This window comes from Lutra lutra, chromosome 14, assembly GCF_902655055.1.
Source record: "Lutra lutra chromosome 14, mLutLut1.2, whole genome shotgun sequence".
Taxonomy (NCBI): domain Eukaryota; kingdom Metazoa; phylum Chordata; class Mammalia; order Carnivora; family Mustelidae; genus Lutra; species Lutra lutra.
The window spans coordinates 44,320,036-44,345,420 of NC_062291.1; the positions used below are offsets into that span (position 1 = coordinate 44,320,036).

Sequence of the window (25,385 nt, forward strand, 5' to 3'; positions counted from 1 at the left end):
ATCATAATTTTATTTTTATTCATATACCTGTTGATAGACACTTGAGTTGTTTTTAGTTGTGGGGTAATTGGGATAATGCTGAATTTCTAGATATTAATGATGAAAATTGATGAGTGAATGTGATTTCAAGAAATTAGAATTTTAATTTAGACCAGTTCTTCTACTTGTTTGTTCTGTGGCCTTGGACAAATTCCCTCTAAAAAATACAGAAATTATAATAGCTCCTATCTCAGGACTGTTGTAAAGAATGCATGAGGAAATTGAGATAATGTGCTAAGCATAATGTCTGATGCATAGAAAGCAATTAATATATGTTAGGTATTACTAACAATGATAATAACAATAAAAATATGAAGGTCAGTGGTTTTTAATTGCTTACATTGCTCAAAATTTTATGTGGCTGCTCAAAAAGCTAATTCCATTTACTTTAGTATTCATTTAATTAATGTTATTCCATCATTTAGTATATTTTATTAAGCACTTGTTGAGTACTAAGATTGTAATAATGAAGATAAAAAAGACGACACAATTCTTGTCTTACACGTGATGAATTGTTCTTAAAACTACACATTACAACTGGTTAGTGGGTTTTGAAATATATTTTGGCCACTATAACTAGAATTTTTGCTAATTAGTATAGGCACTATCAGAGGGCATCACATGTAGCAAAGACAAATATGCCTTGTGGAACTTGTTTTTAATGTGATATCTATATCTGTATGTCCACGATCGACTCATCCATCCTTATTTAGATATATGCACACACACACATACGTGAACAGATATTCGTGAATATGTATGCTTGGTTGGATTATAAATTATTTCTTATTGTGAGTTATGGTTCTCTCTCCCAAAAATAAACCTGTTCTAGTACATAAACAATGCTATACTTAAAACTCCAGGACAAGTCCCAGATTTAAATTGAAAATAACGTGAACGATCACTGCATCAACAAAACATTAATCACCAGTAAATATGATGAAAGGTGCGATATTTTGTAAAGGCCCCTCCAAAATTTTGTATAAAAGATTTGAAGAAAAATTTTATGTTCTATAGGAAGGCTAAATGTGAAAATTAACTTACTCCATGGATATTAATGTAACCAAGTCAGCTACCTTATACTCTAGGAGAACATATAAGGATTAAGCAATTATAAAAATGATACGTTACAAAGGGCAAAAGATACAAACTGAGTGTATGATTGGAACTTATAGTTTTTTCTAGTGTTTTTTTATAGATGTAATACCATTTCAGTCAAAATCAAAACACCTTTGTGGTATTCATGAAAGGGACTCCAAAACTGTTAACACCAAAGAGTTTATTCTGTGTTCTTAGAGAAACACAAAAAGAGAAAGGGGGTGGGAGGGAACTCTTTAGAGCAGGATATAATACTGAGACAAACATAAAGCAGTGGAAAAGAACAGAAAATGCAGACATATGCACTGAAGTATCTACTAAAAAACAATTGGACACAAAAGGATTTTAAAGGAAATGTTGAGGACAAATTCAGTAGTATAGAAGCAGTTATTTAGTTCATACTATTAGTAAACAAGTGGTCTGAAGAGCTTAATTTTTTAATTAAAAAATTAGAAGAAATTTATAACTGATATTTTCAGGGGTGACAGAAGAAATCTACAGAAAAGGATATCCTGACTCAAATATATATGATTATGTTCAATATAAAAGTTGAAACAGAGGAAATTTATAAATAATACTTGCTTAGAATATTACAGACCTGTTCATATATAACAATGTTCCAGTCAGTCGAAATGCCATATTTTTCTGTTTTAAAAATATCTTTGTCCCAACCATTTGTTAGGATCATCTCATCTCTGAAGTTCTTATTAAAAATCAGTCTTTATAAATTTGTATTTTAGAAATCCTCTCAAATATAGCCTGAATGGTTAGATGTTAAATCCCATAGGTGAATTACAGCATTACTCAAAAATTATTCTTGATGCACATTGTAAAGTCTGTGTGATGTGATGTGATTGTTCATCCATATACTTTTGTTTTTAAAGAAAAAACTTTTCAAAAAGAAAATGAAAAAAATCAATCTCTCCTCTTCCTCTACTCCCTTTCCTAGGATGCCTCTTGTGATTGTGTTGTAGCATATCTGAAAAACAAGGCAGCTTTGTTGACATCACTGATGATGCTTGTCAGCAGAGATTGGTCAACGCTGCCAAACTTTTTTGTTAGTCATTTCAACTATCCATGTCCATTGCAGCTGCTCTGGAACTCATAGGAAGATCCCAGTTTTTGCAAACTCATGGAAGAACCACTTGGGTAAGATGGAGTTTGTTATAGGGTTTTCCAATAAGTTAGTATGTGGAAGAGTCATAATATTAGAATGAAAGTTTACGTTGATGCTATGTGAAAAGAGAAAAGTGAAAGATGACTTGCTGACAGTAGTCTCCTAATGCTCTTAGAATAAAGGAAAGTTTATCTTTTTGAATCTTAAATAAAATGTGAATGGCATAAGAGTTAAATAAGATTAATTGTATTTAGAGTTCAAAACTCCTAACTAGAATCCATAGAAACTTCTGAGATACTTCATTTAGTAAAGCGGCCCAGCATACTTGGACAATCAGTTAACTATGAAATGCTTATTTTTCATGCAGTGGTGTGTTGTAGTTATTATGTATTTTTGCATCTGTTAAATATGTTTATGTAAAATGCTTAGAACAGTGCCAGCATTGTTCAATAAATGTTAGCTTCTTAGTATATGTAATATGAAGCATGAACATTGCATGCATGATTATTATTCAGTGGTTTGTTTTTTTTTAAGAGGTTTTCTGTCCATTTTATGTTTTTCTTCTCATTCTAATGCTTAAAGACGCTTTTCCCAGTTTAGGCTTGGGCACTTTTCATTTGAATCAAGGTTTAATAGGAAGTACTACCATTGGTTAGTCCTGGAGTTATTTGGAGGGGAGATGGTTTTATTAAATGATTCAGTTGGAAATCTTATTCATGATCTTTAGGCTCTTATACTCTGATAGAAATAAATTTTTCCCTCTTTGATTGCCTAAATCTAGGCTGCGAGACTGTTAAATTTTTTTTTTTCTTTGAGGCATAGCAAATAACTTAAACATTAGTAACTCAGTTGTCTTGGCCTATCCTATTAACTCACTTGATTTTAGAATAATGTTTTGTCAGTTTTCAAAAATACTGGTTTGGGTATGGGCTTTCATTTTTTATTGATTTCTAGTCTTAGTACATTAATAATAAAGAATATTTATATAAGTTTTTTGGAATGTGTTGATATTTGCTTTTGTGTCCTAAAGCAAGGGTTGGAAAACTTCTCCTTAGTAGGCCACATAGGCCAAATATTTTAGCTTTTTTGGGCAAGAAGCAAAATTGCAGCTCTTAGTTGATATTTATAGAATCATTTAAAATGGACTCATTTAAAAATGTAAAAGCCATTCTTAGCTCATGGACTAAATAAAAATAGACATCTGACTGGTTTTGTCCTGTGGACCATAATTTATTTATTCCCTGGCTTAGAGTATGTTCAGTTTTTGTGACCATTCTATGTTTGTTTGAACAGAACATTGTATTTTGTGTATCTTAGGTAGCAGTGTATCTATTCTATTAATCGTTTTAATTGTATTATTTATCTTTTATTCATCCTTATTAAATTTTTATCTTTGATCTGTGAGTTTCTGAGAGTAGTGTTAATTTCCTGCTATAGTTACAGATTTTTCAATTTCTTCTTTTAATGCTGTCAAATTTTGTTTTAGTATCTTCAGGCTATTTTATTAGGTATATAAATGTTTGTGATTGGCCTATCACCTTGGTGGAGTGTTTCTTTGATGACTAAAGTCTTCATTTATGCTCATTAATACTTTTTATCTTTAATTCTACCTTGCCTCTTAAGTAATAGTAATACTGGTATGTCAATTTTATTTTTCTTGTAATTGTTGAGATTTATCTGGTGTTACACTCTCCTTTTATTTGCTTTTAAATTTTTTTAATCAGGTCTTCTATTAATTTTCTAGGGCTGCCATAATAAAGTACAACAAGCTGGGTGGCATATAACAACAAATTTGTTCTCTCACAGTTTTGGAGGCTAGAAATCTGAAATCAAAGTGTTGTCAGGGCCATGTGCTCTCTAAAGGATCTAGGAGAGGAATCTTCCTTGCTTCTTTGGCTTCTGGTGGTTGCTGGCAATCATAGGCATTCTTTGCCTTGTAGATGTGTCACAGCTGTCTTTGCCTCCCATCTTCACATAACCTTCACATGACCTGTATGTGTGTGTGTGCAAATTTCTATCTTCTTATGAAGACACCAGTCATATTGGATTTAAGCTTGATGCTAATCCATTATGACCTCAGCTTGATTACATTTGCAAAAACCCTATTTCCGGATGAAGTCACATTCCCAAGTTTTAGATTGGCATGAATTTTTAGGGGGACACTATTCAATCTAGTACAGCTCTGAGGTATAACTTACATGCACTAAAATTCAGCCTTTTTTGTTGTATAGTCTGTGAGCTTGACAGATCTGTACAATTGCATAGGTATTATAGTCATCCCCAAAATTCCCCACCCCCCCCCTTTTTTTTTTTTAACTTTTATAGTCAATCCTTACATCTGCTGCTAGCTCCTGGTAACCACTGATGTTTTTTGCTTTCTTTTTTTTTTTTTTTAATTTTTATTAATTTTATCTTTTATAAACATATATTTTTATCCCCAGGGGTACAGGTCTGTGAATCACCAGGTTTACACACTTCACAGCACTCACCATAGCACATACCCTCCCCAATGTCCATAATCCCACCCCCTCCCAACTCCCCTCCCCCCATCAACCCTCAGTTTGTTTTGTGAGATTAAGAGTCACTTATGGTTTGTCTCCCTCCCAATTCCATCTTGTTTCATTTACTCTTCTGCTACCCCCTTAACCCCCCATGTTGCATCTCCTCTCCCTCATATCAGGGAGATCATATGATAGTTGTCTTTCTCCGATTGACTTATTTCGCTAAGCATGATACCCTCTACCACTGATGTTTTTTTATGTCATTATAGTTTGCCTTTTCAAGACTGTCCTATAAATGGGATCCTGTATAGTCCTTTGAGTCTGGCTTTTTTCATTTACCATAATTAATTTTTAAATTCATTCATGCTGTCCTCATATCACTAATCTATTCCTGCTTAATGCTGAGTCCATTGTATGCATGTATCATAGTTTGTCCATTTACCAGTTGAAGGATATTTGTGTCACTTTCTAGTTTTGGGCATTTGTGAATAAAGCTTCTATAAACATTTATGCACAGATTTCAGGTGTACATGTTTTCATTTCTCTTGGGTAAGTACCTTGGTAATAGGATTTCTCGGTTGTATGGTAAGTATATATGTAATTTAAGAAATGGCCAAACTGTTTTCCAAAGTGGCTCTCTGAGTTTGTGTTCCCACCAGTGATTAATGGAAGTTGCAGTTGTTTTGCATCCTTTATTGTGCCTGGTGTTGTATTTTTCAGAAGCCATTCACATAGATGTGCAGTGCTATTATGTATTTATAGATAAATACTTAAACAGGCATGTAAATGATGAAACGAATGTTGAAAAAAATGGACTTTGCTTTTTAGGCAGCTGTGTACAATTGTGAGTTAGTGAAGTCTGTTAAAAACCCTAGAGCTTCACGTTATCATTATTTTTACTGTCGCTGTTGTTTAAAAAATAGCTCACAGTCTGTAAATGCTCTCTGTGATTTAGACACTATGCTCAGTATTTTACCTGAATTATTGTTTTTTTCTCCCAGTTTATAGCTTCTCTTTTTATTCTGTTATTCATTTTTTTAAGAGCAAAAGTTCTCTTGAAATCGAATTTGTCAATATTTTTTATGGTCATTTCTGTAGCATCATATTTAAGAAATCTTTGCCCAACCCAAGATTACAAAAATTTTCTGTTTATTTGAAGAATGTTTATAGTTTTAATTTGATGTATAGGTCTGCAGACTGTTTTGAGAATTTTTATATATGATGTGAGGTGTGAGTGAAATTAATTTTATTGCATATGGATGTTCTAGTACCATATGTTGAAAAGACTATCCTTTATTGAATTGCTTTGGTACTTTTGTCAAAAATGCCTTTGAACATATTTGAGGCTCTATTTCTGGATTCTTTTTTTAATTTAAATTTTAATTTTTTTCAACATCTTAATTTTATTTTATTTTTTTCAGTGTTCCAAGATTCACTGTTTATGCACCATGCAATAGTGTCCTTCTTAATACCTACCACTAGGCTCACCCATGCCCCCCACCCACTTCCTTCCAAAACCCTGTTTGTTTCTCAGAGTCCACAGTCTCTCATGCTTCATCTCCCACTCCAATTTCCCCTAATTCACTTTTCCTTTCCTTCTAATGTCCTCCATGTTATTCCTTATGCTCCACAAGTAAGTGAAACCATATCATAATTGACTTTCTCTGCATGACTTATTTCACTCAGCATAATCTCCTCCAGTCCCATCCATGTTGATATAAAAGTTGGGTATTCAACCTTTCTGATGGAGACATAATATTCCGTTGTATATACCAACCACATCTTCTTTATCCATTCGTCTCTTGAAGGGCATCTTGGCCCTTTCCACAGTTTGGCAGTTGTGGCCATTGCTGCTATGAACACTGGGATATATATGGCCCTTCTTTTTACCACATCTGTATCTTTGGGGTAAATACCCAGTAGTGCAATTGCAGAGTCATAAGGTAACTATTTTTAATTTTTTGAGGAATCTCCATACTGTTTTCCAAAGTGGCTACACCAACTTGCATTCCCACCAGCAATGTATGAGGGTTCCCCTTTCTCCACATCCTTGCCAACACCTGCCGTTTCCAGACACCCAAAGGCTCATTAACTCAATTTGATTAATTTTCTAACTTAATTTGATTTATATTTTCCCTAAGAGATTATGTAGAACTAATATAATTCCTTTAAACTTTGGAAGAATTTGCTAGGAACACATCTGGCCTTCAGTATTTCTTTTACAGAAGTTTTAAAATATGAATTAAATTTATTAATAATCACAGATCTCTTCAGGTTATCTGTTTCATTTGGGGTGAGTTTTGATAGTCTGTGGTTTTTGAGTAATTTCTCCATTACATGTAAGTTGTCAAATTTGTGTACATAGAGTCACTCATAGTATTATTATTTTTTTTGTATTCTTTTTTTTTTAAATTTCTTCTCAGCGTAACAGTATTCATTGTTTTTGCACCACACCCAGTGCTCCATGCAATACGTGCCCTCCCTAATACCCACCACCTGGTTCCCCCAACCTTCCACCCCAGTATTATTTTTTTTTCCTTCCAGTGTGTTTTCTCTCCTTGGCTCAGATTGCATGATTTCTGTTGATCTGTCTTCAAGTTCAGTCTGTTATCTCAAATTCTGGTATTTAGTCCTGCTGGTGCATTTTAAAATTTGATTATTGAATCTTTTCAGTTTTAAAATTCCACTTTATATATTTCCCATATCCTGTATCTTTGCTGAGACTTTCTCTTCCTATTCCCTTCAAGAGTTCTCTCTTACTTTGGGAGAATTTTTATAACAGCCCTTTTAAAATCTCTTTCAATTAATTCCAACTTCTGTCTTGTTTTGGCATTGGTGTTTGTTGATTGTCTTTTCCTGTGTGAAGTTGAGGTTTTCCTTGTTTGTAGATTGAGTAGCTTTGGATTTTACCTTAGATCTTTGCATGTTTTGTTATGACACTTAATTTTGTTTAAATGATATGGAGAATACTGTGGGATTTCTTGGGGTTTTTGTTTTAATTTTAAAGCAGGTAAACACTCTGGTTGGATTCAAGCTATAATTTCTAACTAGCCAGCTATGTTTGGATTATGGTTATAATCAGTTCTGTTTCAAAGCCTTTTTCCCATGTTTGTCAGAGGTGTTCTTTTATATATTTATATATATATATATATATATATATATATATATATATATACACACATACACACACACACAATCAAATATATATATTTGATTTTATTTATTTATTTGACAGACAGAGATCACAAGTAGTCAGAGAAGCAGGCAGAGAGAGAGGGGGAAGCAGGCTCCCTGCTGAGCAGAGAGCCTGGTGCGGGGCTTGATCCCAGGACCCTGGGATCATGACCGAGCTGAAGGCAGAGGCTTTAACCCGCTGAACCATCCAGGCGCCCTGTCAGATATATTCTTAGTATACATCTTTCAGAGGCTAGATTGGGTCTGGGCAATGGTCTGATTTTATTTCTCAAAGTCTTTGATATACTGTTTAGGATCAGGTTGAAGCCAAGTGCTGCTGAGAGGTGAACCTAGAAAGTTACATACAGCTTTCCAGAGTCACTTTCCTGAGCCAGTACTTTATGGTCTCCCTGATATTTTCTCTTTACCTGGGGATGCCCTTTTTGTTCCTGCACCCTAAAAACTGATGTTTTATTTTTCCTCTTCTGCTACTTATTTTCCACAGCTATAACCATGTCCAAGACAAAAGTGGTGTATACTTGTGTTTTGTCCTATTCTTTGGGGTTCCTGCTTTGCAGTGGCAGGAAGATAATTGAGATGTCTGAAAATAAGTCAGATTTTACAGTTCCTCTTTTCTCAAATATATAGTTATATGTAGGACTGTTTTTATATGTCAAGGTATTTATAGCAGAGATGAAGCTTTACTCAGATGAATCTTGTAAAATTTCTTTCTTTTTTATTTTAAACATTTAATGTGGTGTTCTAAAGACATTTGTTATTCATTAGGATAGTGCCTCCTCTCAGGTCAAATTCTTAGTATCCATATGACATCACCAGTAAAAATGTAATTTATTTCTTAGAGCTTTGACAAATGCTTATTTTTTGCTGTCAGTCAATAATTACCTATTGACTTTACTAAATACACATTTGTAGATGCCATACCTAGAGATTCTGATTCAGTGGTGTACAGTATAGTAAATAAAGAAGAAAATGACCTACATGCTTATATCTTCTACTTTAACACTCTTCTTTAATACAGGACATTTCTATGGTCTAGGAGATATCCTCAGGACAGATACGTCTGAAGAGGATTGTGATGGTAGCAGTACTGAAGGTTGTTGATTCAATGGGTATCCCAAGGCAGTTAGGTACCATGTGAACAAACCCGATGTCTACCCACTCTTGTGCTGCCGTGGTTGGGGGCTTGTCCCTCACCATCATCCCAGGCATATTCTTTACTGATTCATCTTTCTCAAAGTTGTCTGTGAGTTATTTAACATGCCATTTCTTAGTTGGTTATTCCTAACCAGTTCAGCAAGGAGTAGGCCTTAATTCTTGTCGTTTTTGTTATTCCATTTAAGAATGAGTAGTTTAATTTTTTCAACTTCTATTGAAGTGTAGCATACATCCCAGTAAGGTGCTGAAGGTATACCAATCTTAAGTGTACTACTTGAACTTTTCATATGTACTTACCCACATAACCACTGTAGAGTCAAGACAGAACATTTCTAGCATACTAATAGATTCCCTAATGCTCATTCCCAGTCAGTAACCCCGTTCCCCTGACTCAACCCCTGTTCTTATTTCTAGCACTATAAATTAGTTTTTCCTACTCTCAGGTTTCATTTAAATCGAGTCATGCAATGACTATACTCCTGTCTAGTATTTTTAATCAAATGACTTTTGTGGCCAAGCCTTATTGGGTATCATTTCTGACTAAAAAAGAAATACTCAAAAAACTATATCTAAACTAAAGCATATTTAATCTGACTTTCATTTTGTATTTCTTGTAGGTGATGTAATCTTCAAATTTTCTAGGAAATTTTCCATATTCTTTTTCCCACTCTAAAACTTTCAAAGGTTTTTTTGCTTCATCCACTCATGTAGTATCTTATTTACTTTCATAAATGATTCTTGCCCTAGCTCTCTTTCTTCCTTTTCTACCTTTTCTTCTACCTGTGTGTAGGGATGAAAAGGAGATTTCTGAAATCTCCTGTTTGTTCTTTGCCATGCTAGCATTTGGTTGGGGTGAATTCAGGTTGAAATGAGTGTCTTCAGTTAATGTATTAATCTCATGTTTTCCTTCTCTTCTGACAGCATGATGGAAGTGGTTCACTGCATGATATTCAACTCTCATTGCCGTCCAGTCCAGAACCAGAAGATGGTGATCAAATATATAAGGTATGATTAGGAATCATGCTAAATTTTTCAAAATTATTTTGTTACTAAAATTATAAAGCAGTAACAAAACATTTAATAATAAATATATTAAAATCTGAAACTTTGCTATGTTGAGTTTTACTTCAGTCTGCTTTTAACTTTTGCTACCTTACTAAGTTAAAATAATATCACTGTGGTACCTTAATTTGAATATATTTTATCAATTGGATAATTATTTGTCTTTCTATTATTGGTATAGGATTCTTTTTCTTAAATCAAGAAATTATTTTTGAGTTCTTTTTGATAATTTTTAAGTTCTTTTTGATAATTATGAATAGCAGTTTTTAAAATATAATTATCAATTGAAATGACTCATAGGTACTCCTCGTATGTAATCACAACATTGAAAAGATATATGGAAAATGAGATTAATTTATCTCTTCCCATGTTTAAAAATATAATTATAGAAAATGGATACATTTTAGTTTTTGAAAATTTGTTTTTTATAATTTTCCTTTTTAGTTGAAAAAAACTCTTTTCTGGGCACTTGTGTGACTCAGTTGGTTAAGTGTCTGCCTTCGGCTCAGGTCATGATCCCAGGGTCCTGGGATCGAGTTCTGTCAGGCTCTCTGCTTTGTGGAGAGTCTGCTTTTCCCACTGCCCTTCCCCCAGCTCATTCTCTGAATCTCTCTCTCTCTCCAATAAATAAATAAAATCTTTAAAGAAAAAAGAAAAAAAGCTCTTTTCTTTTGCACTTATTTCTGAAATACCTATTTCTTAAGCACACTAAAGCATTCTTGGTTTAATGTTTCCAAGTAAAATTATTTTTTTCTTTTATAGTCTATTTTCAGGGTTTGCTAGTCAACAAATAATCTTGAAATATTGGTGGCTTATAGTGACAAAAATGTATTTCTCACTTGTTATTTTTCAATATGTTACATACTGACTATAGATCAGCTGGGACTCTATGCTTCCTCATCATTCTGGGACCTAAGGGGAAGCCCCTATCCTGGGATATGTTTTTGTACCCGAGGGAAAAGAGCATTGGCAGAACCACATGTGGATTCTGCATGCATGTTGCGTATTTCACTTCCATATCAAGTCAAGTAGCCCAATGGTGTTATTAGAGGTCAGAGAAGCATAATTTTCTTGTAGGATGTGGGGTGACTTATTTGAAACAAGATTATGTATAAAACAACTGAAATCAAAAGAGACTGTAGGATTAATAGTTACATCTGGTTATCTAGGCTTAGTTTTTCAACATGTTATCTTACCTGTTCTTGCACAAATTTCTTCCCATTGCTGTGCTTCCATCCTATTGTGGGTGTGTATAGTATTCTAAATTAGCAGGTCTGCAGTTATGTTCCCAGTTATGTCCCCTGTTCATTCAAGATGGTTTAGTAGTATAGTTTCAAATGATAAAAATATGGTGACTTGTATCATTGCAAGTTTAGAAACTAAAGTCTCCACTGGACATGCCATATCTTTTATCTTAGGACAGCTTCCTCTCCCATTTCCCTGATGAGCTAGTCTCAACATGGACCACTCTCTTCAAGCCTCATTCTCAGCCACTCTTCTCATTTTCTGTAGGTGGCCTTGTATTCATCAAACAAGATCTGCTACCTGCCTTCCTGCCTTCTGATTTACCTGTATCTGTTATCATTCTCATTCACTTTGTTCCAGTTACAGGACAAAAATGTCCACCATGCTGTGGAAGACCACCCTTTGTTAGGTTTTTTACTATCTTCTGCTGCTGTTAAGGACCTAACTACCTCCTCCTCACTCATCTCTCATCAGTGTGCTTTCTTTACTTTCTCTTCATTATCAGTTTATAAATTTCTATATCATAAATTTGTCGTAGATTTAGTAAACCAAATAAACCTTTCCTTGACTCTCCTTAAATCTTTTTCCAGTTAACATGGAAACTTGGAAAGATGAAAGCAGTTACTTGTTTTAATGTATAAACATTTGATGTGACTGTTGTCTTAAAAGCTTTATCCTTGATTTTTATGTCATTTGTCTCTAAAATTTCTTTTTTTTTAAAGATTTTATTTATTTATTTGACAGAGAGAGATAATAAGTAGGCAGAGAGGCAGGTGGGGGTGAGGGGGGCAGCAGGCTCCCCGCTGAGCAGAGAGCCGCTTCGAGGCTTGATCCTAGGACCTGGGATCATGACCTGAGCTGAAGGCAGAGGCTTTAACCCACTGAGCCACCCAGGCGCCCCTGTCTCTAAAATTTCTTATACTCCTCAACATTTTCCCATTTTCCGATTTCCTTTGTAGGTTCCTTCTCTTTAGAATAGAGATTTATATATTTTGTCCAGTTCTCTTTGAACTTTTTACTGTCATTATTTCATATATGGCATATGCGTTGATAACATATATAGTTTCCCTTTCATACTTGGTGATCCAGTTACCCACAGGTACTTCTAACAGTATATCTATACAATTTTTTTTTTTTTTATTTGACAGAGAGAAATCACAAGTAGTCAGAGAGGCAGGCAGAGAGAGAGGAGGAAGCAGGCTCCCCACTGAGCAGACAGCCTGATGTGGGGCTTGAACCCAGGACCTGGGATCATGACCTGAGCCGAAGGCAGCAGCTTAACCCACTGAGCCACCCAGGCGCCCCCTAACAGTATATCTAAAACTAACTCACAAGTATTCCCCTTTGAATGTGTTTCTCTTCTTTTATTCCCCATTTCTTTTGGTGGCCGTACTAATCACCGTATCACCTAAGCTAGAAATATAGGAAATTACTTTGACTGCCTCTTGTGTTCTTTCACATGGAGACAGTCACCAAAATCTCCTAATTTTGATTCCTGCTCTTCCTTCTTATCCCTATTATCATTCTCATAGGTCAGGCTCCTACTGTCATCTGAAGTATTACAACATCTTAGTAACAAGTTCCCTAAGTCTAATTTTGTTGTTGTCCAGTTTGTTCTCTAAACAGCTGTTAAAGACATCTCAGATGCACTGTCACTCCCCTGGCTTTTTAGGCCATGCTTGATGTTCATAGACCTCTATGATTTAGCCCCTGCCCAGTTTACTAACCGTATTGGTACCCACTCTTCACTACAGCCTTTGTGTGACAACATCACTGCTTATAATTCTCCAAATACTCTATCCTATGCTTGCCTTCATCTCTGTATTGTTGTATGATACTGAGAATCTCTTACTTTAAAATCCAGAGCCTGACAACACTTCTGTGTATTCGTAACTTTTTACTCATCCTTTAAGACTTCACTAGAGTTACCCATTTCCTGATATGTTTTTGCCCATCGTTATGTGTAAAATCCTTAGAGCAGTGCCCGTAATAAAGTTATAAAGTTATAACTTTACGTAATAAAGTAATAAAGTTAATTATATTATATTATAACTATATACATGTTGGCTGTTAATATGTTATCACATTGTATTTGAATTTCATTTTCGGGTCCCTTTCCACCAACACTGGTGGGACCTAGCAATGACTGAATGATGGCTACATAGTATTTCATCAGATTGCTCCCTTGTATCTCAGTTACCCCCTTTTTGGACACTGATAAATTTGTAAACTTTTAGATAATAACTTCTTGTAGGTTTTCCCATACTTAGGATTGTTTCTTTGGCATAGCTTCCAGGAGTGGGACAACTGAAGCAGAGTGCAAGAATTTTTAAGACTCTTCAATGTAGAGCCATATGTTTGTCCAGAAAGGCCAGTTTTGATGTCTGATAATGAACCATTTTTTTTCCTGCAGTTTTATTAATCACATTGAATATTTCTCTCTTCAACTTAATACCTATAAAATAATACCTTAATACTTGAATTTGTATTTCTTCAACAAGTCATATAGAACATTTTACCAATTACCTATATATTTGTGAGAACTGTCTTATTTGGGGCCTAGAAAACGATCCTGTATGTTTGAACAGGCTCTTAATATACTTGAGTATAAATTCTTTGTCATATTTGCATAGGTTTTCACCAGCTTTTTACTTTAATATTAATTGTATAGATGCTTTAAAATTTTATATAATCAAATATACTTATCGTTTCTTAATAGATTTATTTGCCACATAGCTTAAAAGTTTAAACGTGTATTCATGATCTGCAATCTCTTTATCTCTTTTTTTGGTCTTGATTTATGATTTAAAAAGTTAAGCTCTTTAAATTCAACTGAAAATCATTTTTTATATATAATAAATAGTTTTATCAAATTCAGTATACATAACATTACAAAAATTTTTTCGTCCCCATTTTTGTGATACTTATATGTTATGTTAAAGCCTTTGTAAAATGTCTGTTTCTGATTTCTTGTTAAAGAGACTGCATTGTTTTGTGTTTGTTCCTGGTGTATCTGCAAGAGATGGTATACTTTGCTCAGTAACAACATATTATATTTACTTACATATTTTTCTCTCTAGAAAGATATATTATTCACGTGTATATATCCTTATTTCCTTGCTTGTACTCTTTCCTCAGTATATATTTCTGGATAATTCAATAGTAGTAAACATAATGGACTAACTATAAGGTAATGATACTTTATGCTTGGAAATGTAACTGCATCCCTGCTTTACTTGACAGTAGGTTTCTGTTTAATACTATTAGTAATTTCTTATAGACTAAATTGACAGGGTATTTTGTCTCTGGGTCAGGTGGTTCTCAGGAAAGTGGCTCATGGAAAAAAAATCTCCCTGTTACCCTGCCAGGCATATTTATCTTTCTGCAGATTTCTGAACCAGCTGTGAAATGACTCTTTGCCTTTAATTACGTTTTCTTTTGTTGTGCCCTGCATTGTTTTTGATAGGCAACTCTTATACATCCCCTTAAATTTACCTGAAGTTACTGTTTTATATGTAATTTATTTTACTATTGGCCTTTTTTCCTGTTTCCTTATCTGTGAAGGGGGATAATAGTATCTACCTCAGGGTCTCAGGGTCATACTCAGGATCAGATGCTTAGATATCTAAAAGTACTTTGTTTATAGCATTTGAAAAGTACTTAATGAATGTTAGCTGTGTTGTTATTATTGTTCATTTTTCACATGTTGGACTCCATTACACCATGAATTCTTTCTTTTTTAAGACTTTATTTATTTATTTGAGAGAGAAACAGAGAGAACATGAATGGGGTGAGGGGCAGAGGAAGAGGGACAAGCAGACTCCCCACTTAACATATAAGCCCAACTCGGGGCTCCATTCCAGGATCCAAAGATCATGATCTGAGCCAAAGGCAGATGCTTAACCAACTGAGCCAGCCAGGAACCCTACACTATGAGTTCGTAGAAGACCAAAATGGGTTTTTGTTTGTTTTGTTTGTGTATAGGTTAATACCTGGCATATTTAAGAAGAGTTTTCCCCATAATTTCCCCTTAACAAAAACCATTCACTGTTCAGTATTCATTATTGATTTAATGCTTGTTAATTTTTAAAAATATTTCAGAATGAAGATTTATTAAATGAAATAAAACAACTTAAAGAGGAAATAAAGAAAAAAGATGAAAAAATCCAACTATTAGAACATCAGCTTGTAAGTATTATAGTGTAGTACATAAAGTAGAGGCTTTTCAAAGTGCACAATATATGTGTTTTGTTTTGTTTTTTAAAAAGTCTGGCTAGAATTGAAATTTGACTTTATTTTTGGCTTTCAAAGTTGCGCTTTTGTGTTATATTTATATTCTAAGAATTCTGAAAGTATGTGATTTACTTCAGTCTAAATATTAAAAAAGCTTAGTCTAAATATTAAGTACTCAAAGTGTAAAGAAAGTCTTCATCAGTCCCATTTCAGTGGCCTTCATTTGGATGTTCTGACTTACATTCATGTTATTGATGAAGAATAAATATCTTTCTTCATATATGTTTAAAGAAATGAACTGTTGAGTTGAGAACAGGGCATTTTTTTCTCTTTGAGAAGAGAAATTAAGCTGGATTTTAGGCTTAGGTTTCTGTCAGTAAGACTGTCAGAGTGAACAGTATGCCAAGAAGATGCTTCTTCCCCGTGGATGATATTGAGTGATCCCTCAGAGTCATGTTCGAATCTTTGAAACTTTGTAATTGTTACCATTTCAAATGTTAGTCTCATCTAAAATCAATATGTGCAGTATTGAACATAATTATAATTTAGTTCATAAAATCAAAAAGGCCAGGATAATAACATAATGGCATAAAATTGACAACAAGACAAGGAAAATATTTGTTGGAAGTCAAAGCATATTTTGGTATAACAAAGTATTTAGTAATATGAATATCTCTTAGAATATAAAGGATATAATATATTGAGCCACGGAGGTCAGATCACATAGATCCAACTTATGAATAAATAATGAGGAGAGATGGATCAGATGTTATTTTGAGAGTATGAAGAAAACTTAAAAATCTGAAAAACAAATGAATGGATATTGCAAATTGAGGGCCTACCAAATATAAAATTAATAAAGAAAGTAGTAAGACCTCATATTTGTATTTCAAAACTAAAGATAAAAATCTAGCCAGTTTTCAGGGAGAAGAAAAACAGCATTAGGAAATTAAGTAAGCTTCAGATTTTGGAAAAATGTGTTACAGAGCACAAGAATTGTGTCTAGTGCACTTCAGAAAAAGGTTATGCCCTCGTATTTTATATCTAAACAAATTTTTATTCATAGACCAAGGTAAATTTTGAGACCTTTAATATCTTAAAAACTATGCCATCCAGTTATCTTTGTAAAATTGCTTAATAATGCATACCAAATAGTTGAGGGGAAGACTTAAAAAATAACTCAAGAATTTTGGGAGGTTGAGGGTGCATCTGCGTGGCTCAGTCAGTTAAGTGACTGTGTTTGTCTCAGGTCATGATCTCAGGGTCCTGGGATTGAACCCCACATGGGGACTCCCTGCTCAGCAGAGAGTCTGCTTCTCCCTCTCCCTCTGCCCTTCCCCTTGGTTCATGCTTCTTTCTCCTTCTCTCAAATAAATAAAAACTTAAAAAAAAAAAAAAAGAAAGAAAACCATTTTTAGGTAGGCTGGATAAGCTGAACTTCCCAGCCAGTAATGGGAGAAAATTTATTGCTCATTATTTTATCTAATGTAATTATATATCATTTGAATGTTGGACTTTTTTGAGTTTATACATTTTTATTTTATTGAAATTAAAAATTTTTAGTTTTTAAATTTTAAATTACTATTAAATTCTTGAAAATGTTTACATTAAGTAAAATACAGGTTTGAGGAAGGAAATAAGGAACATCCTGAAGTCAGAAGTACTGAAGTTTTTATCTTCTACAAATGGATATCTAAAATTATTTTTAAAATATTTTGATATACTTACATAAATTACAAAATGTTTATGAAATGCTTTAAAATAACAATTAGGTTAGAATAGTATATTATACAAAAGATAAAATTTTTTAAAAAAGACATAGAAAGTAGAAAGATACCAAGGATATCTTAAAAACAGCAGAACTAAGGTGACAGAATTTAGATCAAATGTAATAACAGTAAATGAAAATAGTCTTACCTCTCTTAGTTTCATTGAGGCTTTAATGCAAAATCCATTAATTTTCTTTGTATATAAAGAATTTTAGATCAAATAAAATGGTACAATAATGTTGAACATAAAAGGTTGGGTGAGACAAAATGAAATTATTCTCATCAAAAAAGCAGGCGTTGCAATAAAAAAATAAATCTAAGATGGGAAGAATTATGAAAAGAGGTCACTTTATATTGATATATGATTAATTAGGAATGAAAGGGAGAGTAGTTTACTTATTTTGGAGGGTGTCCTAGAGGAGCAGGGATTGCTGAGGGATTTTTACAGGAACAGAGGAGACTGCAGGTAACATCTGCCTCTTCCACCCCCCAACATAAACACATGGCCAGCTGTGTGAAGTAGCCAAGTACTGATATTCACTACCTAACTTGGTAACACTAAGCCTTGCCCACTCCCTCGTGCTTTGGGGGATCCACCCTTCCAAGTCACATTTGCCTCAGTCCCCGTACTGCAGATCCCCTCCCCAAAAAGACCTGCACAAACCTTGGCAACATTGTCTCCTGATCCAGGCATTTTGCAAGGCTGGGTTGGCATCAGGCCCATTGATGGCAGGCCCTGTGGAAACCCTAGGTGTTAAAATTGTGCACCCTAACTGGGGACCAAACACTGCCCACAACAGGCAAAGAGAACCTCTGCAAATAACTGGATTAAAAGAAAAAGTGACCAGGACACAACAGCAGGGCCCACACAACACATATAGGAGAACCCCAGGGGATTGTTGAAAAAGAAAACCAAAGCTGAAGGCATCACAATGTCTGACTTAAGCTATGTTATAAAACTGTGATGATCAAGATACCATGGTATTGGCACAAAAGTAGGACACATAGATCAATGGAACAGAATAGAGACCCCAGGAATGGACCCTCTACTCTATGGTCAACTAATCTTCGACAAAGCAGGAAAAAATACCCAATGGGGGAAAAGAAAGTCTTTTCAACAAATGTTGATGGGGAGAATTGGACAGCCACATGCAGAAGAATGAAATGAAACTGGACCATTCTCTTACACCATATACAAGATAAACTCAAAATGGACCAACGACCTAAATGTGAGAGAGGAATTCGTCAAAATCCTAGAGGAGAACATAGGCAGTAACCTCTTTGACATTTGGCCACATTGACTTCTTTCAAGACATATCTCTAAAGGCAAGGGAAAGAAAAGGAAAAATGAACTATTGGGACTTCATCAAGATAAAAAGCTTTTGCACAGCAAGGGAAACAGTCAACAAAACTAAGAGACAAACCAGGTATAGGAGAAGATATTTGCAAATGACATTACAGATAAAGGACTGGTATCCAGGGTCTATAAAGAACTTTCCAAACTCAACACACAAAAAACAAACAATTCAGTCAATAAACAGGTAGAAGATATGAACAGACACTTCTCCAAAGAAGACATACAAATAGCTAACAGACACATGAAAAAACATTCAGCATCACTAGCTGTCAGGGAAATACAAATCAAAACCACAATGAGTTACCACATTATACCAGTTAGAACGGCAAAGATTAACAAGACCGGAAACAACAAGTGATGAGGATGTCAAGAAATCCTCTTACACTGTTGGTCAGAATGCAAGCTGATACAGCCAATCTGGAAAACAGTATGGAGTTTCCTCAAGAAGTTAAAAATAGAAACACCTTATGACCCAGCAATTGTGCTAGTAGGTGTTTACCCCAAAGATTCAGATGTAGTGAGAAGAAGGGACACATGCACCCCAATTAGTGTTCATAGCAGCAGTGTCCACAACAGCCAAACTGGAAGGAGCTGAGGTGTCGATCAATAGATGAATGTATAAAGAAGATGTGGTTCATATATACAATGGAATATTACTCAGCCAATGGAAAAGATGAATACCCACAATTTGCATCTATTTGGATGTAACTGGAAGGGTTATGCTAAGTGAAATAAGTCAGTCAGAGCAAGACAATTATTATATGGCTTTGCTCATATGTGGAACATAGAGAATAGCACAGAGGACCAGAGCGTAAGGGAGGGAAAACTGAATGGGAAGAAATCAGAGAGAAGGACAAACTGTGAGAGACTCTGGACTCTAGGAAACAAACAGCATTATGGAAGGGCAGGGGTTAAGGGGTAGGATAACTGCATGATGGGTATTAAGGAGGGCACATGTAGTGATGAGCACTGGGTGTTATACACAACTAATGAATTGTGGAACACTACATCAAAAACTAATGATGGCTATTTGGACACAATTAAAAAAAAAAACAAAAACAAAAAAACAGAACATTCCTCCTAAAATACCAGAATAGAGATTCTTTTAAAGTGCACATGGTACATCCTCCCAAATATATCACATATTAGACCACAAAATAAATCTGAACAGATTCAAAAAGATCAAAGTCATACCATACATCTTTTCTGAGTAAGCACTATGAAACTAGAAATAAGGCACAAGAAAAAAATCTGGAAAGAGCACAGATTCATGGAGATTGAATAACATACTATTAAACAATGAATGGGTCAACCAAGAAATCAAAGAAAAAAGAAAAAATTATATGGAGATGAAAATTGCTAGCTTAAGAAGCAAGAAACATCTCAAGTAAACAATCTAACTCTAAACCCAAAGGAGCTATAAAAAGAACAGACAAAACCCATAACAAGGGGGTGCCTGGGTGGTTCAGTGGGTTAAGCCTATGCCTTCGGCTCAAGTCATGGTCACAGGGTCCTGGGATCGAGCCCCACATCGGGCTCTCTGCTGAGCGAAGAGCCTGCTCCCCCACTCTTTCTGCCTGCTTCTCTGCCTGCTTGTGATCTCTGTCTGTCAAATAAATAAATAAAATCTTAAAAAAAAAAAAACCATAACAAGCATAAGGAAGGAAATAATAAAGACTAGAGCAGAAATAAACAATACAGAAACTTAAACAATAGAAAAGAGCAATGGAATCAGGAGCTGGCTCTAAATTGATAAACACCTAGTCCACACTCATTAAAAAAAATGAGGACTCAAAATCAGAAATGATAATAAAAAAAAAATAACATACCCAAGAGCATAGAAATACAAATGATTGTAAGAGAATATTTTGGAAAATTATATGCCAACAAATTGGACAACCTAGAGGAAATGGATGAATTCCTAGAAATGTCACCTTGCAAAACTGAAGCAGGAAGAAATAGAAAATTTGAAAAGAGCAGTTATCCAGAATGGAATTGAATCAGTAATCAAAAACTACCAACAAACAAAATCAGGTAAAGACATCACAAAAAGAACTTTAGGGCAGTATCTCTGATAAACAGTTGCAAAATTCCTCAACAAAATATTAGCAAACTGAATCTAATAATACATTAAAATGAACATTAACCATGATCAAGTGGGATTTATTGCTGAGATGCAAGGGTGGTTCAATGTGATAGATCACCTCAATAAGAGAAAAGATAACTGTATGATCATTTCAAGAGATGGCATAAAAAGCATTTGATAAATTACAACATCATTCAAGATAAAAATCCTCAGCAAAGTAGGTTTAGAGGGAACATACCTCAATATAATAAGGGTCACATATGAGAAACCCATGGTTAACATCATACTCAATGGGGAAAAACTGGGGGCTTTTCCACCAAGAGCAGGAACAAGAAAGGATGTCCACTCTCACCATTTTTATTCAACATATCACTGGAAGTCCTAGCCACAGCAATCAGGCAACAAAAAGTAATAAAAGCCATCCATCCATCTATCCATCCAACAAAAAGTAATAAAAGCCATTCATCCATAAGGAAGAAGTAAAATATTCACTGTTTGCAAATAACAAGATACTCCATAAGAAAACCCAAAGACTCCATCAAAAAACTACTAGAATTGATAAATGAATTCAGTAAATTTGCAGGATAGAGAATTAGCGTACAGAAATCTGTTGCATTTCTACATACTAATAATGAAGTAGCAAAAAGAAATTAATAAAACAATCCCATTTGCCATTGCACCAAAAATAATAATTAAAAAAAAAAGTAGGAATAAACGTAACCAAAGAGGTGAAAGACCTGTACTTGAAAACCATGAAATATTGATGAAAGAAATTGAATATGATAGAAAGAAATCGAAAGACATCCCATACTCATGGATTAGAAGAACAAATATTGTTAAATTGTATATACTACCCAAAGCTATCTGCAGTTTTAAAATAGTTGCTATCAAAATACCAACAGCAACTTTCACAGAACTAGAAGGAATCCTAACATTGGTATGGAGCCACGAAAGACCCCAAATAGCCAAAACAATCTTGAAAAACAAAACTGGAGGTGTTTTAGATGTCAGGTTATATTAACAATCAAATCAATGTAATCAGAAGTCATCAAAACAATGCCCCTGGCATAAAAATAGACACGTAGTCAGTGGAACAGAATAGAAAGCCCAGAAATAAACCCACAAGTATATGGTCAATTAATCTACAAAGAAAGCAGGGATATGCGATGGGAAAGATCGTCTCTTCATCAAATGGTGTTGGGAAAACTGAACAGCTACTTGCAAAAGAAGGAAACTGAACGACTTTCTTACAGTATACACAAAAATAAACTCAAAATGGTAGGAGGAAACAAGCTGGTGGGGAAGTAGGAGGAGGCGCCGTTTCAACCTATACTCTAAAGTGATCTGATTACCTACTAAAGAACTCTGATCACCCATGAAATCAGCCTGAGATTAGAATTATACACTTTTGGATCTCTACGGGGGCAGAAGACGCCAGTGGGCAGGTAAAGCGGAGTGGGAACATTGGACTGATATCGGAAGATAAACAAAAGGGGGAGGGAACCACCAGAAGCAACCCATTGGAAAGTAATACCCCAATACGAGAATACCCTGCAATTGGGGACCAGCATTAACTTGGAGTCTGGTTGAAAGCACTCAGAGGAAAGGATCATGGGGGGAAATTGTAGGAATCGGGTGGTTAGGGACAGGGACAGTGGCTTAAGTCCACCAACCCAGGACAGCCACCGCTGGCGCTGAGCCAGAGAGAGTGCAGCGAAGAAGCCAGGTCTTGATCCCTGAGTGGCAGATGCACCTGAGAGTGTCTGGGTGGCAGCACAGCTGAGGGTGAGGGAGCCTCACCAGCCAGCAGAACCACAGCCTTTTGCACTCCCCATGGGCGCGCTGTGCTACTAGAGTCTGAGTTGGGCCCCACACCCTCCCTGAGAGAGGTGCCTGCAGGTGCCAGTTGGCGCTCTCTTGGAGCCAGAGAGTCTGAGCACTCCCTGCCCAGGCCAGCGTTAAGATCTCAGTGTACTGTTGCTGCTTGGGACCTCTCTGGTGTGGCTGTCTTGGTTTTGGTTACAAGTGGGAGTTCCTGTGACCCCAGAGACTCTGACTAGGAACGTGCTCTGCCAGTGGCTGAGGGGGAATTTATGTGCTCTGGAGCACCCAGATGGGGAAAGACTGAGGCTTCTCTCTGAGAGGGAGGTCAGGGTGCAGTTTGCTTTCCTCTAAACCTCCAAAAACCATCAAAAGCTGTCAAGGGGAGAGAAAACAAACAAAAAAACCTTCAGAGAACAAAAGCCCGAAAAACCGGTTTCCTCAGAGCCCATCCCCTTGATGGGGGCAGGAGGACTTAACTCAAGCAAGACTCCCTGAAAATCCACACAGCAGGCCCCTCCCCCAGAAAGCCAACCAAAAAAAAAAAAAAAAAAAAAAGAAAAGAAAAGAAAGAAAGAAAAGAAAGACAAAAGAAGACAAGAGGACAACTACCACTACTTCATAGATACAACCTTTATTTTTAATTCTGGTTCATTTTTTTATATATAACTTTTTAACAAATTTACCATCACAATGAGATGTCCAGTACATAAAATTCCATAATAACCTTTTAACCTGAACTTTTTGATACATATACCAGTGTTTTTCTTTGCTTTTCTATTTTTTTAATTTTTTAAATTTAAATTAATTTTATTTTAGTTTATTCTTTTTTTTTTTTAATATTTGTATAGAGATAAGCTTCAAGGTAATCCCCTTTCCCCAATCAATTCTACCCCTATAGGTAAACCAGTTTTTAATCCCCCTTTATCTTAGGAAAGTTGAGTCCTTTAACAAAGATATCAAGATACATCCCAGAAGAATCAAAATTACCTTCCTCACCCACACTGAGAATTTATAACCACGCTCCCATCTTTCTCTTCTGCCAGTGTTTCTGTGTATTTGTTTTTGTCCTGGAAGTATATAAATCTTACACTTGGGGTTCTTTTTGATGAGGTTCTTTTTTTTGTTTTTATTTATTTATTTTTCTCCTGTCATCTATTTTTTTTTTTTTTAAAGATTTTATTCATTTGACAGAGAGAGATCACAAGTAGACGGAGAGGCAGGCAGAGAGAGAGAGAGAGAGAGGGAAGCAGGCTTCTTACTGAGCAGAGAGCCCGATGTGGGACTCGATCCCAGGACCCTGAGACCATGACCTGAGCCGAAGGCAGCGGCTTAACCCACTGAGCCACCCAGGCGCCCCACTGAGCCACCCAGGCGCCCCACCTGTCATCTATTTTTGTTGGTCTTTTTGTTTGTCTGTTTTTGTTTGTATACTTCATAAATCTTACCTTGGGGCCCATTTGGGCTGGGCCTTTTATTTTATCTTTCTTTTTTTTCTTCTCTCTCTCTCTCTCTTTCTTTTTTCTTTCTTTTGGGTGGGGACTCTTGATTGCTCAGAAGCCTTCCAGGGTGCACCTTGCCTGCATGACGGTTGATACATTCAGCTACACATCCGTTCAGCCATCTCTTACCAAAATGACTAGGAGGAGGAATGCTCAACAGAAGAAAAATTCAGAGACTGGGCCTTCTGCATCAGAGCCATTGGATGTGGACATAGACAGTATGTCAGAAAGGGAATTCAGGCTAACAATTATTCAGGCAATAGCTAGGTTGGAGAAAGCCATGGATGACAAAATGGAATTGGTTAGGGCAGAATTGAAAGCCACCAGGGATGATGTTCACAATGTTCTCAATGAGTTCCAATCTAATCTAAATTCTCTAAGAGCTAGGGTAACTGAGGCAGAATATAGAATTAGTGATCTGCAGGACAAACAGAGAAAAAGGAGCAGGAGGAAGCCTGGAACAAGCAGCTTAGAAGCCACGAAAACAGAATTAGGGAAATAAATGATGCCATGAAACGTTCCAATGTCAGAATTATTGGAATCTCTGAGGGGGAGGAGAAAGAAAGAAAACTAGAAGATACAGTTGAACAAATTCTCCACGAAAATTTTCCCAGTCTTGCTAATGGAACCAGCGTTTGTGTACTAGAGGCAGAAAGATCTCCCCGCAAGATCATAGAATCTAGAAAGACCTCGAGACACCTGATAGTGAAAGTGATGAATCATAACTGTAGACAGGAGTTCTTGAAAGCAGCTAGGGCAAAGAAATTCCTTATGTACAGAGGAAAGCCCATCAGAATAACCCCAGACCTGTCCACAGAAACCTGGCAAGCTAGAAAGGGCTGGCAAGACGTATTCAGGGCACTGAATGAAAAGAACATGTAGCCAAGAATACTTTATCCAGCAAGACTGACATTCAAAATGGATGGAGAGATAAAGAGCTTCCAAGACCAGCAAGGTTTAAAAGAGTATGCGACCACCAAGCTGACATTGCAGGAAATATTAAGGGGGGTTCTATAAAAGAGAAAAAGTCCTAAGAATATCATTGAACAGAAATATATGGAGACAATCTATAGAAACAAAGACTTCACAGGTAACATGATATCAATAAAAACATATCTCTCAATAATCACTCTCAATGTGAATGGCCTAAATGTGCCCATAAAACGACACAGGGTTGCAGATTGGATAAAATGACAGCACCCATC

The 25,385-nt window shown here is 35.6% G+C and overlaps 1 protein-coding gene across 10 annotated transcripts in view; it reads left to right on the top strand.

Annotated features, from left to right (window-relative positions):
- Nucleotides 1-25,385, top strand: part of CCSER2 (coiled-coil serine rich protein 2) — a 202,943-nt gene that overhangs the window by 138,610 nt on the left and 38,948 nt on the right. For all 10 annotated transcript variants that reach the window (XM_047701698.1, XM_047701699.1, XM_047701700.1 and 7 more), the window contains 2 exons: nt 10,027-10,110; nt 15,514-15,600. In XM_047701698.1, the coding sequence (XP_047557654.1) occupies nt 10,027-10,110; nt 15,514-15,600 (171 nt within the window). The remainder of the gene's footprint in view (nt 1-10,026; nt 10,111-15,513; nt 15,601-25,385) is intronic.